The 19322-nt window shown below is 48.0% G+C and overlaps 1 protein-coding gene across 3 annotated transcripts in view; it reads right to left on the reverse strand.

Moving 5' to 3' along the window:
* Positions 1–507: 507 nt before the first annotated feature.
* The window catches only part of BCAS3 (BCAS3 microtubule associated cell migration factor), a gene marked incomplete at both ends in the record, with an annotated part of 301055 nt that continues 282240 nt past the window's right edge, over positions 508–19322 (reverse strand). For 2 of the 3 annotated variants that reach the window (XM_079545130.1, XM_079545129.1), the window contains 2 exons: positions 508–656; positions 17319–17486. In XM_079545130.1, the coding sequence (XP_079401256.1) occupies positions 508–656; positions 17319–17486 (317 nt within the window). Of the gene's footprint in view, positions 657–11293; positions 11360–17318; positions 17487–19322 lie in introns of all 3 variants that reach the window. The other variant, XM_079545128.1, reaches the window with a different exon arrangement.

Genomic DNA, 19322 nt, shown 5'->3' on the forward strand with positions numbered 1-19322 from the left:
AGGGGGAAGGAAGGCAGCAAGGAGTGCAACCGGGGAGAGAAAACACCACCAGCCCTGTCCACAAATGCCCCTGAACTCCCATTCTCTGGAGCTCACTCGTTACCGCTCGGCACTTTGCAGAGAGCTGCAGCTCCCGGCGGGTGCACACCCATAGTGCAGAGATTGCCTTCGTCTCTGAACACAGAAAGCAGAGAGCAGCTGTGACACCACGTGCTCGGCCAAGAACGGCTCAGACAGATTCCTCCTCAACCAACCTCTTCCCGAACACAGCGAACAAAGCGGCCGCGCAGCTAGCGAGATCGAAGATGGAGTCTCTTTGTATTGCACAGAAAACAAAGTCAAGGTTTTGTGAGTACGTTCCAGGAAGGTTTACGTGGAAGAGTCGCCGACAGCAATCAGGGTAACGAGAACCACCCAGCGCGCAGCGGGCAGCGGGCACATTGGATTGCTTGGGCAGAGAGGCGGCTCGTTACCCCGTCCCCATCTCTCCTCGTGTGATTGACGAACTCAGGGGAAGCCTGTGGGGAAGAGGCTGAGGGGCTGGTTCTCATTAGTCGGGAGGGGCGATCTGTAGCCATCGAAATTGCGAGGAATACTTCCACTGGTGGACCCGGAGCTGTTACTGAGCGTCTCTATGCTTCCCTCTCGCTGAAGCTCTGCAACAGGAAGAGAGAAGAGGCCCTGGTTAGTGTTTCAGATAAAAGAACCCCGAGTGCTGTTAGGTGGGCATCAGTGCGGCCAACCACCTGGGGCTTGCAGGATCCAGGTGTGGGTGTGCTCACAGCTGAACTGAGCAGGGTGCGAAGGGCAGGGAGGCAGAGGAGGGAACGTCCTTAACTCCCCAGTAGGGACTTCATACAAAACCGTGCATCTTCCTACAAAACCTGCTTCTTTGAGGGAGCAGAAAACGCCCCCATTGCTATGCACCCTACAGCAAGAGAACTCACCGAAGCTCTCCCCCTCCCAGTTGCACTCACCGTGCCACCTCCTGCCCTTGCTGACCTCTCAAAGTCCTTCCCACTCTCTAATCTTGCAGCACGAGGATTTTTGTGTGCACAGAGCACTGTCTGCAGCCGTGCCCTCCCTGTGAGCCACTTGAACCCTGCAGCTGACTGAGAGGCAGTGTGCAGCGGCGCAGCTGGGCAGCATCACCCTGCCTGACGCTCAGCAGCGACAGCAGAGCCATGAGATCAAGCAGAACCTAAGCACACACAGGAGACAGGGCACAGGCCAGAGGTTTGGGCACAGTGCTCTGCAGACATTCGCTGCAATGGACTGAGGTAAGGGATGTGTCCATAGGCAAAGTATATGGCAAAAGCAGAAAATCATCTAAACAAAAAGCATCTCCCAGAGCCACCACCAGGGCTGCGAGACACAGCCCTGTGTCCAGAGGTGCTGCAGTGGGGATGAGTGCCCTGCAGTGGGGACACCCTGCCCAGGGTAGATGGAGAACAAACCTGCAGGAAATGGGTCACTCTCCAAGCAGTGCCGATAATTACATCAGCTGTATTAATCACCATTCCACACCAGTGTTTCGTTAAGGAATGTGCATGCATAAACCTCTTCATTTTCCTCACATCCTCACTCTCCCATGAGTTCAGGAAGTAAAAACAGTAATTTGAATCAGAACTGAGCAGTGTATCCCACACTAATGTTGTGCTTATCCTGTCTGATTTGGCTCTTTTCTCTCCCCTGCACAGCTGGCTCTGGTTACCACCCCACGTCACGCCTGCACCGGGCAGCCATGGGCAGAGCCACTCGCTCGCTGCATCCCAGCCTCATGCTGTGGAGCTGCTCCCAATGTCCCCTGGCTCTTTTTTGGCTATAATGGATTTTCAGGTTCGTGTTGTTTTTGCAGTAACTGAAGCAAAAGGCAGCTGGGGTGCGTTTCTTGCGCTCCATCCCATCCTGTGCATCGCTGTGGCCTCACTGATGGCCACGGCATGGGATCTGGGGATGCTGCATGCTGGGGCTGTGGCAGCTGTGTCACCTCTGCGGGGCCTGCCAGGGGGTGGCACTGTGGAGGCTGATGCCAGCTGGGAAAACGGAGGTACAGGATGGGCACAGTGCTTTGCTGGGAGCGGGGAGCTCCCCTCACTGCTGCCAGGCAAGTTTTCCAGCCCTAGAGCCTGCTCTGGGTTCGGAGGGGAGCAGCCCCCACACCTGAACTGCAGCACAACAGCATGACCACAGCACAGCCCCACACCACTGGAAGGAGGTGAGCCCACCAGCCCTGCGTGCCAGGAGAACGTCCGCTGGGAAGGAACACAGCCAGGAGAGCTGGGGATGCAGTGCAGGGTGAGGGCTGTGCAGCTGTGGCTGAGTTCTGCCATGGACAGCCTCGGCCCCAGCATGTCTGAGGGTTATTGTGTCTGCGCTCCCCCGTGCACACACTGTCGAGATGCATTAACTTCCTTAAATGTACCAGTAAAACAACTGCTTATGATGCACTATAATGAACTTGTACGGTAGCCAACAAATTGTGCATCGTATCAAACCCACTCTGCCTTATAGACTCTCTGGCTATTTTGTAATAACTGCAATTTGCTTCTGCTGAAGCAAGATAGCCAGGGTTGAGAAGTCAGGCTTTGCAGAAACCTAAATATTTGATCTGGGGGGAGAGTGGGTGGGAGAAGGAAGAAAGGGGCCCCTGGGAGCTATTCATGGGGTCAAAATAACATGAGACCTGCTCTTCTCCTTGCGTTTCCACCATCAAGGAAATGAAATACTGTGAGAAGACCAGCACTTGCATGATTTTGGGCCCAGAAATGGCTCCCTGAGGCATTCGAAAGCCCGTGAAAAACAAACACAAATACAAATAGATGCTAATACTGGAAACATAAATACTAAAACCTGCCCCGTGTCCCTGGAGGAAACGGCTCGCAGAGTTCTGCCTGGCCTAAAAAAAAAAAAAGAGAAAAAACCACAGACAGGAAAAGAAGATGAAGGAGCAGCAGCAGCAACATCTGCTGAAGCCATGAGGAGAGTCACTGCAGGGCAGCTGGCAGCACCGTGCCTGCAACGGGGGAACTGCTGCTGTTACCCCCCAGCCCACAGTGAGTGTGATGCCCGGGCAGCAGCACCAGCAGCATCAACCTCCTGTGATGCTGTTCCCGAACTGGCAGCTGAGCCACTCTGCCTCCCCAGAGCCCAGAGATGATGTGGGGATGGGGAGGAGGAGGAGCAGCCCGGGATGCTCGGGGTGTGGGGCACGATGACCCCCTATCCCACAGAGACCGCCGTCGCTTCCAGAAAGCTCTAGGAACTGTCAACGGATTAGAAAGAGAGAAAGTCCTGCCAAGCCTAAATGTGAAACCATTTTATGTGGCGCATTAATTCAATGCCTGAAGAAAATCTATATAGCCCTCTTTTGCCCGGAACACTCATAAATTATGCTGCCTTTCTGATCTGTGCTCTCGCCGCAGCGGTCCACTCGAAGCCGTGGTATCTCCTTTATGCCTACTCAAAAATCTCCTCTCCCGTGCATTATTTCTTCTAATGGTTTTCCCTTTCTCCTCAGCCCCCTCCCCTACACCAGGCGGTCATGCACCATTTCAGACCCCCCCGGAGCCCCCCGTGCCAGCAGAGCCGCCCTTCCCCTCTCGTCCCCAGTGCTGTGCGAGCCCTGGCCGGGATGAGTGATCCAACGACAGCAGCCTGATGTGTCGGGGCAGCGGGGAAGCGGCAGCAACTCTGAATACAAGAATTATTCTTCATCATCTCAAACTGTCACAACACATTACCCTCAAAGCCGCGGCTCGCTGAAGGAGTGACCCTGCGCTGAATGGGAGAGCGCTCGGGGAAAGAACTAATTGTAGCCTCTTTTCACACGTCAGTCACTTTTCACAGCACCAAGCCTTTCAAGCTCAACTAATGTCAAGTTCCCTTTTCCTTTCTCTGGGCTGAGTATTTCTGATTTTTAAGGATGGGGTTTTTAAAGGAACGAGGTCTCTGCTGAGGGAGGGAGGGGAGGGGAGGAAGCGTCAGAGTGAGCACGTATTGGAAAGTCCATCGGACGCATCAAGACTCGTTAGGAATTATACAATTAACAAGTAGGAATGCAGGAAGCGGGGTAATGGCCGGCAGGGCTCGCATCTCCTTGATTTTGGTGCTGTCATTCATTGCAATTAATTCAGGGAAGCTTTTGGGCTCCCCTATGAGCTGGGGCTGCTGGGCAGCAGCTTCCCGGCCCCTGAGCCAGGGCATGGGGTGGATGTGGGATGTGGGCTGGGCACAGGGTGCAAGGCAAAGAGGGCATTTCCCATGGGCTGTTTGGGGAAGCAGCAGGCATGCTGTGCCTCTCCCCAGTCACGTTTTGCAGCAGCAGCTACAAGGCCGAAGTGAGAGCCCTGCTTTACAATCTCAGATAACTTTCTCCCTTCCTTCCCGAGCAGAGCACTCCCTGCAGACGTGCCCCAAGCCATGGCCTGCTCCTCGCTCCCCGATGAACGCTCAGGTTCCTCTCACCTCCTTCTCTGGAGCTGAAATTGTAAAATACTCTGCAGCAAGGACTAATTGTTACTTGTATATTTGCTCAATGCCCATCACAGGGGACTTGCAGAGCAGACTGGGGCTCCCGAATGTTACTTATTAACTGCAATGAATAATAATTATGTATCTCCTGCCATCTGGATTCTCATTCAAAAGGATCCTATACAGAGTGAACACTAAAAGGCAGTTTATATTAACACAGTGCAAGTCCTGAGGATCTCTTAAACTGTTTGCAATTTACACAACACTCCCTAAAGAAGGGGTTACTTAAACATTTTCATTTTGCTCTTGCGATGCACTATCTTGCAGAGAAGGGAGCTCAGCATAAAGCCCTGCTCAACCTGCACCCTGCAGCAGGACCAGCAGGGCTGGGTACGCTGGCACACAATGAGCTTCAATATATTGAAGAGCAAGCACTGAGCACTCAACAGATCTCTTTTCACGCTTAAAAAGGAGGATGATCACTGCCACGTCTCCAAGCTCTCTCAACCTGCTCAGCTCAGGGACCATTCCCTGCAGTGCTCCATGTGGCCCCCCCAGACCTGCCCCAAGAACTCGTTTTTCCAAACAAATGCAGCACTGTGGCACTTGAACACTGAAAACCAACCCCCGTATTAAAAGCATTTCATCCCACTGCATCTTTCAAAATGTTGAGACACCATGGGAGCACCCACATTAAATTTGCAAAGTCAAGAAGACTTGCAACCACTGCCTGTACAGCTCCTCTGAAGCTCCATGGCCTATGTAAAATATTAGCTGCTGTCAGACTACCTTATGGTAACTCTAATGCTGAGTCCACGTAGAGTCTGTTAACGTGATGCACTTGGAGATGGAAGCTGGCATCTTGGAAAGCAGGTGCAGGATGCTGCAGGTAGAGCAGGAATATGGAAGGCAGGGGATCACCAGGGGGACGTAGACTGAGACTTCTGCACATCAGAGCCCCTCGGAGACTGCACATTTCATTTCAAGTGCCTTATTTCAATGCTAGGATGCCAAACATCCAACACACACAGAGCTGAGCTTACAGAAATGCTGGGTTTACTCCACACATGGAGAGATTGCTGAAATACCGACAAAAGATTTCAATGTGTGAACTTCCAAAGAATTCACAAAACTCTTTAAAAGGTCTATGGAAAATAATAAAAAAAGCTTGTTTTTTTTTTGCTAAAAATGAGAAACCCAAAAGCTCCACAGCTCTGGATTCCATGCAGCATGAGCCCCAAGGCTCCGGCATCCTGCCAGACCTGACGCCAAACGTTTTATGGAAGGTGAAAAGTGCACCAGATAAAGGACGAGCATTTAGAGAGACAATAATCTCCATGAGAGGCACTTTCACGGCAGAGCTTTCAGAAAATAATCTCAAGTTCCTTCGAGCTGTATATATTTTTGGGAAGAGGGTTAGGGTGCTTTCCTACCTAAATGGCAATTGAGGAGGATGAGTCACTCATTGCAGCCAGTATGTGAAATTTCAAGAACTGCAATGGTTACAGAGAATAGGTTTCTGTGGCCAGTGCTCACGGTGTCAGCCCACAGCTCCTCATGCAAGATTTCCAGTAGGGTTTTAAACATGGGGATGCTGACACTCATTTGCTGTGGTGTAAAGGCACTCCCTCCTATCCCACCCTGTAGGCTGCAGCATGTTGCAGGCGTCAGGCCCACCACGTGCCTTACATGGGACACACACTTCCCTGTGCAGGCCAGAGCACACATTTGTGAGCATATGTAGGCAGAATGGTTGTGCACCTTCACTTACGCAAGCAGCACATCTGTGTAGGTCAGACCAGAAGCATCACTGAGAGAACACTGCATTAAAATTCCTGGGTTTGGGCTCTCATTCCCAGGTTATGGGTTGCTCAATAGTGACCCCTCTGTCAGCCTCTGCCTCCACAAAGGGAAGCAGGAAGGAAATGCAATCTGTGTGTTCTCAATACCTAGCAGCCTCGCAGCACACACCACGCCTGGAGTCCACGGCACCCACAGCCTTTGGGGGTTCTGGAGGAGATAAATCTCTTCCCATTTCATGTCTAAGACCAATTTCTTCCCCTCTTGTGAGGTTGCCTTGGTTATTGGATTGCCTTCTAAGTTTGCCATTAGGAAGATAAGGCGATGAGAGGACAACAGCGCGTGCCCCCGTGTGCACTTCACATGTGTCGGGAGGATTATGTGCTTCTGACAAAAACGCATTGCTGAGTTCATCTTAAAAGTATAACATTACAAAGCAAATCATTCTGGCACCTCTTGTAGCACTTCTGACACAAAGTGGATCTCTGGACAATGAGGAAAGCTGCTGCGCAGCTCCAGGCCATCTCCCCAGCACAGAGGGATGATGATGAGGAAGGTGGAATGGAGCGGAATTTGGGTTTGATTCAAAGGGAAAAGTTGAATGTTTGGGGGGAGCAGATGCCCAGCTGGTCCAAATCAGAAGGTCTGTGCTAAAGTGCACGCAGCCACACAAATGATGTCACCAGGATGAGCCTCGTCTGCTCCTCTAAGCACTTCAGGGCTTTCCAACCTCAGCAGCTCAGGTGGGAACCTATGGAGCAGAGCTGTCCCCCTTCCATCCCCATCAGCATCACTGAGAAACTCCAAACATCCTAGCAATTCCAGTTCATTCAGTCTATTTAGCCAATTATTTTAAAGATGACGCTGCTTAAAACAAACTTGTTTTCTGAACAGACCCAATTCTACAAAGTGCTCAGAGCTTGTAGGTGCACTCTTAAAATCAAAGTCCTGCATTGGGTATTAGCTGGAAAACCACAGCCCCCCTGGTGGGCTCCTTGCTCACAGAATTGCTTCGGGCTCTTGGTCACCCTGCATTATTTTTTAGCTTCAAATCCTGATGTTAGACATAAATATGGAGTCTTGACAGAAGTGACATCTGAAGCTCAAGTCCGGATTTCAGGTTAAGGATCTGTCCCTGCGCAGTTCATCTGCCCACTGCTGCCTCCAGATTAGGGAAGAAGGCTGCTGGGTTGATTTGCCTTTTGATTACTGCCACCATGCCTCATTTCTACCTGGCAGCCCGGCCTCAGAGATGGAGCAGCCAGTGGGAAGAGTTGCTTCGTGAGGTATGTGCAGGAGGGAGATTACATCTCTCTACAATAAGTTACATCTCCCTACATAGAGGGATTATTTCCCTCCATGGAAATGCTGTGCTCTGGGATAGGAGAAAACCAGGAGTTTCAGAGGGAATCTCAAGCTGGTTGGGAAACCAGCACTGCTTCCATCCTGCTCACCTGGGGCTGCTCCTGGCTGCCAACACTGCTGTGTACTTCCTAGAAAAATGTCTTTGGAAACGGTCAGAGAAGTGACACTGACCCTTTGTCTTTCACAACACCACAGGGTTTTGAAGTGAACACAGAGTTCATGTATTGGGCAGATACTAAGAAAGTCCCCGATCAAGGAAATAACAAATAAGTACCAAAAAAACCCCACAGAATACATTATCTTGACTGCAAGGGTGATCTTGAAACACGAGCTAGAACATCTCTCTAAAAAGGCAGCAGGCAGTGTAAGGTCTGATGGGGCTGTGCATGAAATGTGCAGCAAGAGGAGAGCAGGATGAAAACTGCTGCAGCCTGAGACGTGAGCTGAGGATGTGATTCCTCCTCACCGGATGCCTGGAAGATGTCATGGAGATTCTCTCGGAGCAACCCGTGTGGAGCCAATATGAACTCCCAGCAAAGTGCTTAAAAACCCATTATTTATAATAACTGTTAAATGATGAGACATTGTTTACCCAGATCGCAAGATAAATTCTCACTTACAGAATGCTTGCCTGACCGTCCTGAACGTCATCTGGTTTTTATTTAAATGCAAAATGTAATTAGGCTCCCAATAACACAGCAGAAGAATTCAATAAGATAGGGCTTTTCACTTACAGTTTAATATTAACATTTTCCCATAAATGTTAATGAATAAAAGTCTACCGTTTTATGTATTATCCATGGTGGGGAGACAGCTGGCTAGGAATGGAAGGAAAGATAATATTTTCATAGTGTGAATTAGGACAGATACCTGAAGGAGAGCTAAGCATTCCAAGCACTGCCGTGGGCTGGCACAGCACAGCTCCTGGGGCTGCCACCAAAGCTGCTCCCATGGGAGCAATGCAGATGTTGTCCCAGCAAAAATCCCCTTCTTTTTCTTTCTTTTCCTTGCTGCCTCTCCCTGCTCCTTGCATTCTGTCTGACCAGCTCCAGACAAGCATCAGATAGCCAACAACACAGCTGTTAAGCAAGGACACGGCCCCCAGCCCTGATTCTCTGAGACTCCAACGCGGATAGTGAGGCTAGATTATCAGAGCAATCAGGTTACTATTTGTCTGATACTCCGTTACGAAAACGCAGGGGGTGATGAGAGGTGATGGCAGGAACACAGTATGATGATAGGAAATGATACAAACGGATGGAAGAAGGCCTCAGAGTCATCGAGGTGGCACTCCAGGAGCCTGCTGAGCGACTGCTGCCTCCTGGAGCCAAGCAGCAGATGTGGCGATGGATCTCTGCAGATTGAGCTGCAGGGCTGAAGGGCTGGAACATGCTGCAACATTTTAATTGCTCCAGCTTTTGATCTGGACTTTATCGATGGGAGTTTCACTGTGTTAGTGTATATTTTGCTGCTCGGTGACTCATCCTTCATTGTATCTCTCTAACAAGAAGCGTTCTGACTGCTTAACAATTTGTTGCAGAAATGGGTTTCTGTGCTCCAGTCTCCTCTCCTGTTTCCCCTGATGAGAGCTCTGCCATGACTTTGGCCATCTTGCTTCCCGAACCAAGGAAACAGGAGATGCCCTCCTGTGCATTGGTGTGACACTGATGTCCTTCCTAGGCAGGACAGGGAGCGGGCAGATTGGCCACGTGCCATTCTGAGATAACAAAAGGCTCGAACTTTCAAAGAGTTAACACCAGATGCATGGCAGATCTGCACTGCACAGCAAGCTGAAATGGGAGCAGAGGGTGCCCAACCATCCCTGAACAGCAAAACACCCCCAGCCTCTGTCCCAGAGCTGCTCCAGGGCTGCTGGCTTTGGGAGGACAGAGAGGAACTGTCTCGTCCTCGTTCTGCCATCACGTCAGCAGCTGCAACGTGCTTTGGCTCACAAACAGCTGTGAAAATACCCGCTTCACACGGTGGGAGATGGGGGGTCTTTACTTACTAAGAAATACATGCTTGCCTTAAGTTGAATCCTACATAGAAATATGACGTGAAGACTGTAAAACGAACAGCAGGGTAATTAGAGAAATTAGAGATGGAAAAATCCCATGTGGCCGTCTCGCCTCCCGCACCCTGCTCAGTGCAGGACTCCTCGACGTGGGGCATGCTTCAGAACTCCAGCTTTTAAAAGGAACATTTAACAAAAACTTGAGAAATGTTTCTAAATATTTAGAAATCCCCAAATAAGAGATTCCCAAGCCAAGCTGTACAAACAGAAAATCAATTAAAAAAAAACACCAAAAAACAACTGTTAAGAATCCACAGCTTTTGCATGCACCAAACCACATCTCTCTCAACATTAAGCACCACCTCATGGTCAGGACACTGCAAACAGTGCTGTTAGGATGCGCAGCTCTCTGCAGAATCAGCCCTAAATGAATACCTACCGTGCTTTCCTCTTGCTCCCACTGAAATCGATAGCAGAAGCCTCAGTGATGCAAAAAGCTTAATGCTTTACAAGGTGCTCAGCAAAACACTCATACGTGAGCAAAACCAAGCTAGACAGAAAGGAGCTGCACATTTTTCTGTGAAGTGCTGGATTATTGCAGAAGGAAAACTAATTTGCTTAATGATTAGTAAGGAAAACCACAACCCAAACCAAACCCCAACATAATAACAAATCTCTATGGAGAAAGGGAATTGTTTCTCTGTTAACTACTTGAAGACAAAGCACTGGAAGAAAAATGTCCAGTTCCAATAATGTCATAACCTGATTACAGCCTGCACAGAAGAACTAAAACACTTGCAGAACAATGAGTAAGAAATTAAGTTTTAAATTGAGTGCTGGCCCTATCTGGTGTCACTTCTTTATATTCCAGCAGAAAGGACACTGCTGAGCTCATTTCGCATACAGCAGCCCAGGATGCCTGGGTACAGACATCATTTAGTCATCTCGTGCTTGTTTCTCCCCATTACTTTCTCTGGGAGGAATAACAAATCTAGAAATGTGACTGCACTTTGTTTTATTACGGTATTGATTTTTCTGCAAAGGGAAAGTGCATTTATCCCCCAGGTCTGTGTGCTGGCAAGAAAGGGTTAACAAAATGTTTATCACAAAGCTGGCTTCAGAGTTGAAAGTAATGTGATCAGTAATGAATTTTGTGTTACATTAGGTTGTATAAATGGACAGACAAGCGCAGACAACAAGTGGCCAGGAGTCGGGGCTAATCTAATGATGTAAAAATAGAGACAGCACCAATTATACTTGGGGCCAGCTCAGAGCTCCTGCAGGGACTGCAAATGAATAGGTACAAATCAAATTACTGACTAATAGACGCACTACAAGAGAGGGCAGTCAATGCTAAATACATTAGGGCCTTGTGACCTCTCTGCTCTGAACAGCAGAATCCTAAATTTGACTTAAAAAAAAAATAAAATCAAAGGAACTCTTGTTCATTTAAGGAGAGAAACAGAACAATGTTATTTGCAAAATGATTTGAAACACTTAGATATTTTTTGTTTTGTTCCCCTACAACCACGCTATGTGCGTAACCCTTGGAAACCTGACAGAGAGTTTGCTTTTGTAGCAAGGAGAAATAGCCTTTGTGCAGAAGTTCAGACCTGAGAACAATACAGTCATGTTACATACCAAAACATTTCAAAGCCATGTGCCTCTTTGTGGTGATGTTTTTTACTGCTACTTCACCGGCTGTTTCTGTATCAAAAATAAAATATTTCTTAAAAAGTGCCTTGATTTAATAAGAAGAAAGAGACAAGGAATCTCCCCAAACCACGAGCGAGAAGAAATAAGCACAGCCGACCACCTTGTTATCAAACAGCAGAAAGTCAGAGTTGTCTCTCAGCATCAGTGTGCCCCTGAAAACCACCAGTGGGTATTTTCCACAAGCAGCAATGAACCCGAATTCACACCAGACATCTGTGGAATCGACATTCCCTCCCCCTCCCACTAAAAGGAAGTAGGACCCGGGGGAAATCCCACCTCGAGCCCTGAGCCGGGTGCTGGGCTGCAGCAGGGACTGAATGCCCTGAGGGATCCAGGGATCCAGGGACTCTGGCCCTGAGAGCCCCACAGTGGGGCAGGGCAGGAGGAGCCCTTGGTGCCTTTGCTGCTGCACCTTGCACGCAGGAAACAAGCGACAAAAGCACATTGAGATGTGTGCAGTGCAAACGCTGCTCTTCTCATCTGGCACTTCAAAAATGGCGGCTCCTCAAGAGCCCTGAAGTTTCATTTTTGGTTTTTTTTTTTAAAGAGTCTCATCCAAATAAACCTTTTGTAGGAAGAACATTGAGCTCTTAGACTTAATTGAGGGGGTAATTTAATCTCTGACCCTGGGATGAATATTCCAAAAGTTCAAAGGCTGCTTTTAGCATCGATGTTATTTGATATGCCACTGTGTTTGCTGCCTGAGCTGATTTTGCATTGAACCTATGCAGAAATCTCTTTGCAGAAATGCTTTTCAAAAGGAAAACCAATTGATCTGTGCTCTTGTATTCCCCACATCTGAGTTAGGACCGACACCAACTGAAGGGAGAGAAGGGAAAAAAAACCTTAGAAAGACTAGAAGGAAGAGGAAAGAAAAGAGGAAGAAAGGAAGGAAGGAAGGAAAAGCACCAAGTGAAGCTCCTGCTTGCCAAGGTTGGAGATGCCAGGAGCTGCATGAGGCTCTGGGCCGTGGCGACCATCTGAGGGACAGCCACAGCTCAGCCCTGCGCGGCTGCTGGGAGCCAGAGCGGCCGGAACGCGGCTCCTGGTGCTCGGACGGGCATTCCCTACCAGCAACTCTAATTAGCTCCACTTACTTACACCCCATTAATCAGGTTAAAGAGTTTGCTTCAACATATGAGCCTCCTTCATTGCATTAGGAGTTTGTTGATGACATCTGGAAGGAATCCAGAAGGTTCCTACGCAGGGCCTGCGCAGGGCTCTGCTGCGCTCACACCTCCGCTGCCGCTGCCGTGCCACTGCTGGTAGCTGACACTGCTTTCAGGGGTTTTGAAAGTGAAAATAAATAGGTTTTGTTGCTGTTGTTTCTTTTTTTTTTTTCCCCAAAGAAAAATAAAGGGCTTGAAAGACCTTGCTTTTCATGTTGTAGAGAGTCTTTGGCTCTTGTGGGTTTTATTCATCACAATGGTGCCACAGTTGCATCTTTCCCTGCTCAGAACCAGTAGCATGGGTTGTGAGATGCAAAACTCGAGTGTTCCTGGTAGAAAAAGCAGAGGCTGACAGTTGCAGCAGCACAAGCATTGCACACAAAGTCTGCAGCATTGCCTGTCCTGACAGTAACCTGCACAGTGATGTTTACTTATTGTATATATGAAAATTCTCCATAGGAAACTCGGGTGTTGTGTGAAGCCTCCTGAAGAATAAATCTACCCTGCTGTCACTGTGCTGTGAGCTTTGCAGTAATAAGCCTGGGAAGATGTAGGGAATGGGTTTTGATTTGCTAAGCCATGTGACAGTGGAGCACACCCAGAGGAGCACAGTGGAGCTTGAGGGAGCACCTCTCCTTAGGGCCACAGCTGCAGTTTCATGCTCCATTCTGCTGCTCGGCAGCCAGGGAGTTCAGATCCACTGCTTTTCTTTAAGGCCAGCCTACGCCTAAAGTGGATGTGGTCAAAGACTTCATGAATTCGGGTTCTTGGGATGCACACAGACCCTCCCAAGCTATACCTCTATGGGAAGAAACCACACCAGCAGCACGGTGCAAGAGGAATCTGTCTTGTCAGGTTCAGCACGTGCACAGAAATGGGGCTGCAGAACTTGTCCTCCATGGGTGTAGTTCAGAACACATCCTCTCCATCAGACTGTAAAGGCCTGGCCCCATGTTACAGCTGATTTTCAGTACTGTGCCTAGAGATGACCACAGTACATTTGGAAGTGTAAGAAATGTACTTGTTGAAGGACTACATAAGAGAATTTACTGATTATGGCATTTCTGGGCTCCTGGACTGGAGATTTCTGTGTGTCCAGTTTGAGAACTGTCCCTTGGAAGCACAGTTTCATAAATCACAATACTAGCTTTGCTTTTGTTATTGAAAATGCAGTGTGGAGCTCCAGCACATACTCAGAAACTATACTGCAAATGTAAATATGCAGCTGCTTGAAAACAAAGCTTCGCAAGCAAGAGGTCACTGACCACTAACATTTGGTGAGTAGATTTTCAATTATTTTTTTTTTCAGTTAGAGTTTGGCAGAAACTGAAACAGCAAAAACATATTTTTGCATCTTTGCCAACTTATGCCTCCTTTGGAATTAAATGTGTATCCAGGCTGACAGCTTATGTACAGCAGACTCCACTTAAGATAGACATGGGTCGTCTGGATAATTGCATAACATGGAGCAAAGCTGGTTTCCCAATCAAGTCAACTAGCTGGATGACTGGAGTTATCATTTAGGTCAGAAGGAAAGTAGACTTTTTGGGGGTCATTTTCCAGACCTGATTCTTCTCCCATCCACAGGCCGACAGCCCTTGGCAACTAGCCGGAGTCAGGGATGGGAAGGACCTGTCAGGCCATCTAATTCCCCTTCCTTGCAAAGGCTGCATTATGACTCACGCTTTTTGTGTCCTCCAGCCTGATGTTTCCTATATAACCAACTTTTGGGTGATTTCTGCCACAGCCAGTAGCTTGGGGCGCTGAACCAGTGTGGTGTTGCTGATCCAGCTTTGCAATGCAATGGGGTAGGTAAGGAACAAAGATACCATTAATATCTGCTTCCCAAAGTGGTCTGGGTACTATGAGCATGCGCTTCCTCTGCACTACTGCTGCATATCAGCCCTGATTACTATATAAATCTACGTGTCAGCTATGTCCTAACAGTTAAGGCATTAAAAGAATCTATTTATCTCTTGCCACTAAGTGCATGTCAGGCTCAGCTGAGCACTTGATAAAGTCTCAGTGTCCATCCAATTGCCCATTTTTTCTTTGTCCACACTGTGGACCTGAGCACTATGCAAGCACGTACTTTCACATTCAGAGTTAGATATTTAACTATGTTTCAGTTCAAAAAAGACTTTGTAAATTCCACTAATGTGTTTAAGGTCTAAAAAGAGTTAAAGGAGCAGAAATAAGGGTTAAAGGCATGCATAACTCCAAGCTACAGTAAGTCATTTTAGGATAATTAGAGTGAGGTTCATAAATTACATAATTTTGAGTCCAATGCAGAAATGTAATTACTGTCTTTGGAAGCAGTACCAACACAGAAATCAACTACCAACAAGCAAATTTATGGCATCCTCTCTGCTGAGCTCCTTGCTATCGTTTCACTGAGGTGAGTGGGTGGAAGGGAATCCAAAGGAGGAAGAGCTGGGCCAGAAAACAGAATGTTTTCCAAAGATAAATTCAATTCAGCCTGCACTTGTAAGTGATTTGGGGGAAGTTAAAACTATCCTACTTGTTAGGAGCCAACAAAGACACCTCTTCTTTGCAGCAGGGGTAACGTACCTCCGAACTTATCTTTTCCCATTTATTAAGCAGCAGACAGATGCTAGCGCTTTAATGCGATCCCCAGTTTGACAAACGGCCGCTGGCAGCCTGCCGGGAGTGCAGTCACGCATGTTGCATGAGCAACAGTCGACTCCCTGAGCAAGTGCAGCTTTCCAGGTATCAGCAGAGCAGGAGAGTACTTTTTATGGGCATCTGGTTAAGAAGAACAGTTCAAGAGCTGCTAGGGAATGGAAGTGGAAAGGGCATGGGAGTTCACAGCCTTATCACTAGGTTTCCTCGGCTGCACTGAGTCACCACATGCCCATATCCTAAGAATAATGTGCGTTAGTGACAGAATCCCACAGCAGGCAGAAGAACACAGAGCATAACGGCAGTGTGAGCAGGGCAGTGGGATGGGGTGAGCTGGGTCAGTGCTCATGTTACTACTGTGCGATGGTGATTACATTTGCTGCTTTGAGATGGCATCTATCCTACACTCATGATGAGGATTTATGTGCCTAAAGCAATAGCAGGGGGAAATCTTAGCTGATTGATGGCATCTCTGTAGACAGTCCCCGTCTGTCTTTACACCTGCAGTATTCTGAGCTTACAACAAAGAAGTTGGCACTCACTGGTGTCAGCTGGCTTGCACTGGTGAAAATGGAAGGAAAATACAGGAAGGAAAATACCCTGACAAAGTCCTTGTTTTGCAGTGTAATATAAAGTTTCTGGGGCAGTCAGTAACCTCAACTTGTCACGTCTAGACAGCTTCAGTTTGCAGAGAAATTATTCCCTTCACCTTTCCCCTCAGGTACCCAAACTCAGGGGAGCCAATCCATCTGAGGAAGTTCATTCTGCTCACAGTATGGGTCACTAAGTGATGAAATAAGTGCATTTCTCCATTTGCACAGCTTGGTTTTCCATCTTCACAGCCCTTTGAAAACAGGAGCCTCTTAAACTCCACACCTGCAATGTGAGGCATCTCTATTCCCACTGCAGTGATGGAGCAACCATGAGCATGTTCAGTGCCTTGTCCAAGGCAGCAAACTACCGAGAACATGCACCAGATTTGTAACTGAGACCCATACTTAGTGCTCAGTTCAACCTTTCTGTTAATATTGAATCTTAAACCATCCCATGACTGCATCTTTTTCAGCAGTAGCACTACAGAGGAAAGAGTTTGAGAAATGACAAGCTGGGGTAGAAAGGGTGATCTGCACCCCGCGGCAGCTTGCTTATTGCTGCCTGCACCTACATGCAGGGACTTCCACTGCTGATTTTCAATCTCCTCCAGTCAGTGGGAGGTGGTAGCAGTGTGGTGACCTGCTACGATTCTGTGAGCTGCAAAGTGAGGGACAAGCCCTGATGGGAAAGCCCTTGAGCCTCTTCCAGCTGGAGCAGCGCAGAGCTAAGAGTGCTCACAGCAGGGCAAGGAAGAGCAACTCCTGCCCTACGCAGCCTCTCTGTGATGTCAGGAGGTTGGCATAGCCCTACATTACTGCTTGAGTTCTTCCTTTCCTCCTTCCCAGGCAGTCTGCCAAAAGAGTGACAAGTGAGCTGGCAGCTGACGTTAGAAGCCACCATCGCTGTGAGCTGCTGGTCTCAACACAAACGGTGCACACATCAAAGATGGGCCTAGACCTTTTACTAGAGGGCATTTTTAACACAAGTCAAAATTAATGGAGACAATAAAACCACAACAACTGAGCTTTCACATTTCTGAACATCTCCTACCGCTGGGCCCCTTCTGAGCAGCATAATCTCTGACGTGCCATTCCATTTACTTAAACAGATGATATAATTTATCAATATAATGGACACTGATGAAGATGGATTAATTTGGATTACGGAACCAGTTTCACAACGGCTCTATTCAGGACACAAAATTAGGATGTGTGCAATTATGACATTGTTTGGATCAGCGTGGGCAAGGGCAGCAATCTGCACAGAGCCTGGCGACGCTCCTGTGTTGGCTGGGGAGGGAGGAGCATCCTCATCACCGCAGCAGGGCCATGGAGCTTAAAGCCAGCATTTTATTTCACGTCCCTTTAGGCCTCCCTGACTACATTTATGTGACCTAGCAGCGGCTTCTGACTTTTCTCACACCGAGACCCCCGTAAAGTCAGAGGTAGAGCGCAGAGGAACAAGAGAAGCAAAGCTTAAAATAAAAATAAAAATCACCATTGGGTGAGATGTACGTGATCTCTGATCACACCTCTTCTTTGTACCTGTTCCTGATCCCACTATGTCCCTGCTGGGGGATTCGCACATCGCATCGGCCAGGCGCTCCCGGAGGCCCTCGTCAGTGTGCTCCATGGAAGACATGTGACGGAGACCGAAGTTCTCGGGCCAGCTCCCGCACACCTCCAGCAGGGTCACGCTCCGGTCAAAGGCACCTTCAACAAACAAATGGGAGATGTTCGGGAGACCCTGGGACCACAGCACTTCCATCTATAATACTTATGGCATTTGAAAGAAAGAAGGTCTCGCGTTTGGAGTTCCTGAAAAGCTAATTTTGGCATGTTAGTTAAAATGTTGGTGTTAACAGCACTGGAGGAGCAAGCAGGGACTCAGGTACGTGGAAGCTTTAAGCAAAAATGTTAAATCGCAAACACAGACAGTTCTGGTCTCTTGATAGTGAGAGCTGGGAAAAGCTCCCAGCCAGCATAATGACCCCACCAGCACTCCAACCAGTCACTGCAATCAGAACAATGACCCCAATGCAAATGCAAGAGAATCAGGAATTGTAAAAAAACCTGCAGAGGTTATTAAGTACTTTAGACAACTAGAAATCAGTCTGAAAGTTGATTTGTCTTTCACTGCTTTGCTGTCGAGCACCTTCCCCTGTGCTCCGCTGGCCACAAACTGCAGTTTCTGTCCCATTCTTGCTCTTGTGCAGAGTTGCATTGGTGAGGGAAAGGCAACCAGTTTGCTTGCTTTGTTTGGTGCTTGAGGTATAGATACTGAAGGAAAACAGCGAGCCCTGCTTTCAGCCTGGCTGTGTGGATTTTCTGTCCCAGCACTGGGAAATGTTACCTGAAACTGGAGCTAACAGAGACCCTTTCATCAGCAGAGCTTTACCAGGATGCTGGCTACGATGGAGCGCATGCACCTACAGAGACACTGAAAGGAACCCTTTGGCTTACAGTTATTACCTCATTCACAGCAGTATAAGATGCTCTGCCGAATGCAAAGATTAGATTCTGAATTCAAGATCACTTCGAAGTACAAATTAAAATCATTCTGCTTTGTTGTACAGCAAGTCTTTTGCAGAGGCTTCTGAAGCCATTCCCACTTGGAGCAAGGCTGCAGTCAGGCTTTGTTGCTTCAAGCACATACCGTTTACCCCACTATTAGGTAACTGAATACGCAGTATTTATTGTGCCTGGTTTCTGCCAGCCTGCAGAGGGGAAAAAAAAATGCAAATGCCAATGTTTCTCAAAGTTAAAAGTACATGAAACACGTCCTTGTTATCAGGCCTTTGGTTTTCCCCTTTGATCAGCCGTCAGAAACTATCTACACTTGTGCTCTGTGACTGTACAGCTTCACAGCACACTCTCTGCCACTGACAGGTGGTAATAGAAAGGGTGAGAGACCGAGCCCTGCGGCAGGCGTCCCTTCCTCTGATAACGTCCAAAGTACCGGGTGATAACCGTTAGTAAACACTCGGGCAGCCGGTTAATCCATACATCAGCAAAGAGGGGCAGATAATTCTGAACTCTAATGGCACGGACAAAAGCACAAGGGCTGGCATCCAGGGATTTATATGGGCTGCAATGGTGACTTCTGGCTCCTGAATTTCATCAGCGCGCACAGCTTTGATTTATCTCCCTGCCTGGCTGCAGAGTAGATTCCTGGCACTAGAAAACCATCAACACTGAAATGGACCTCTACAAAATGGGACCGTGGCTCTCGTGAGATACACGCACTTGAACTCTGGATGAATCCCAGTTTGAACTGAGAGGAGGAATGACCAAATATTTCAACTTTTAATGGGTCTTTGGATTTATAAGGTTACTTCAGTCTCCTAATTTGTTTAAAGGCAAGGGTTCTTGAAGCTTGTTTGAGAAAATGCAGCGAGGAGGCTAAGTAATTTCTATTATGTCTGAGTCTCTGCAACATTTCCACGTTGTCAGCCATCCTTGCTGCAGGAGGAAAAGCAAAATTTGGTCTTTTTTGAAGCCTCCTTTTTCAAGTCATCCTTCATAGGGATTTTTGAGACCCCAAGGCCC

The sequence above is a fragment of the Tetrao urogallus genome (genome assembly GCF_951394365.1).
Source record: "Tetrao urogallus genome assembly, chromosome: 20".
NCBI classification, from domain to species: domain Eukaryota; kingdom Metazoa; phylum Chordata; class Aves; order Galliformes; family Phasianidae; genus Tetrao; species Tetrao urogallus.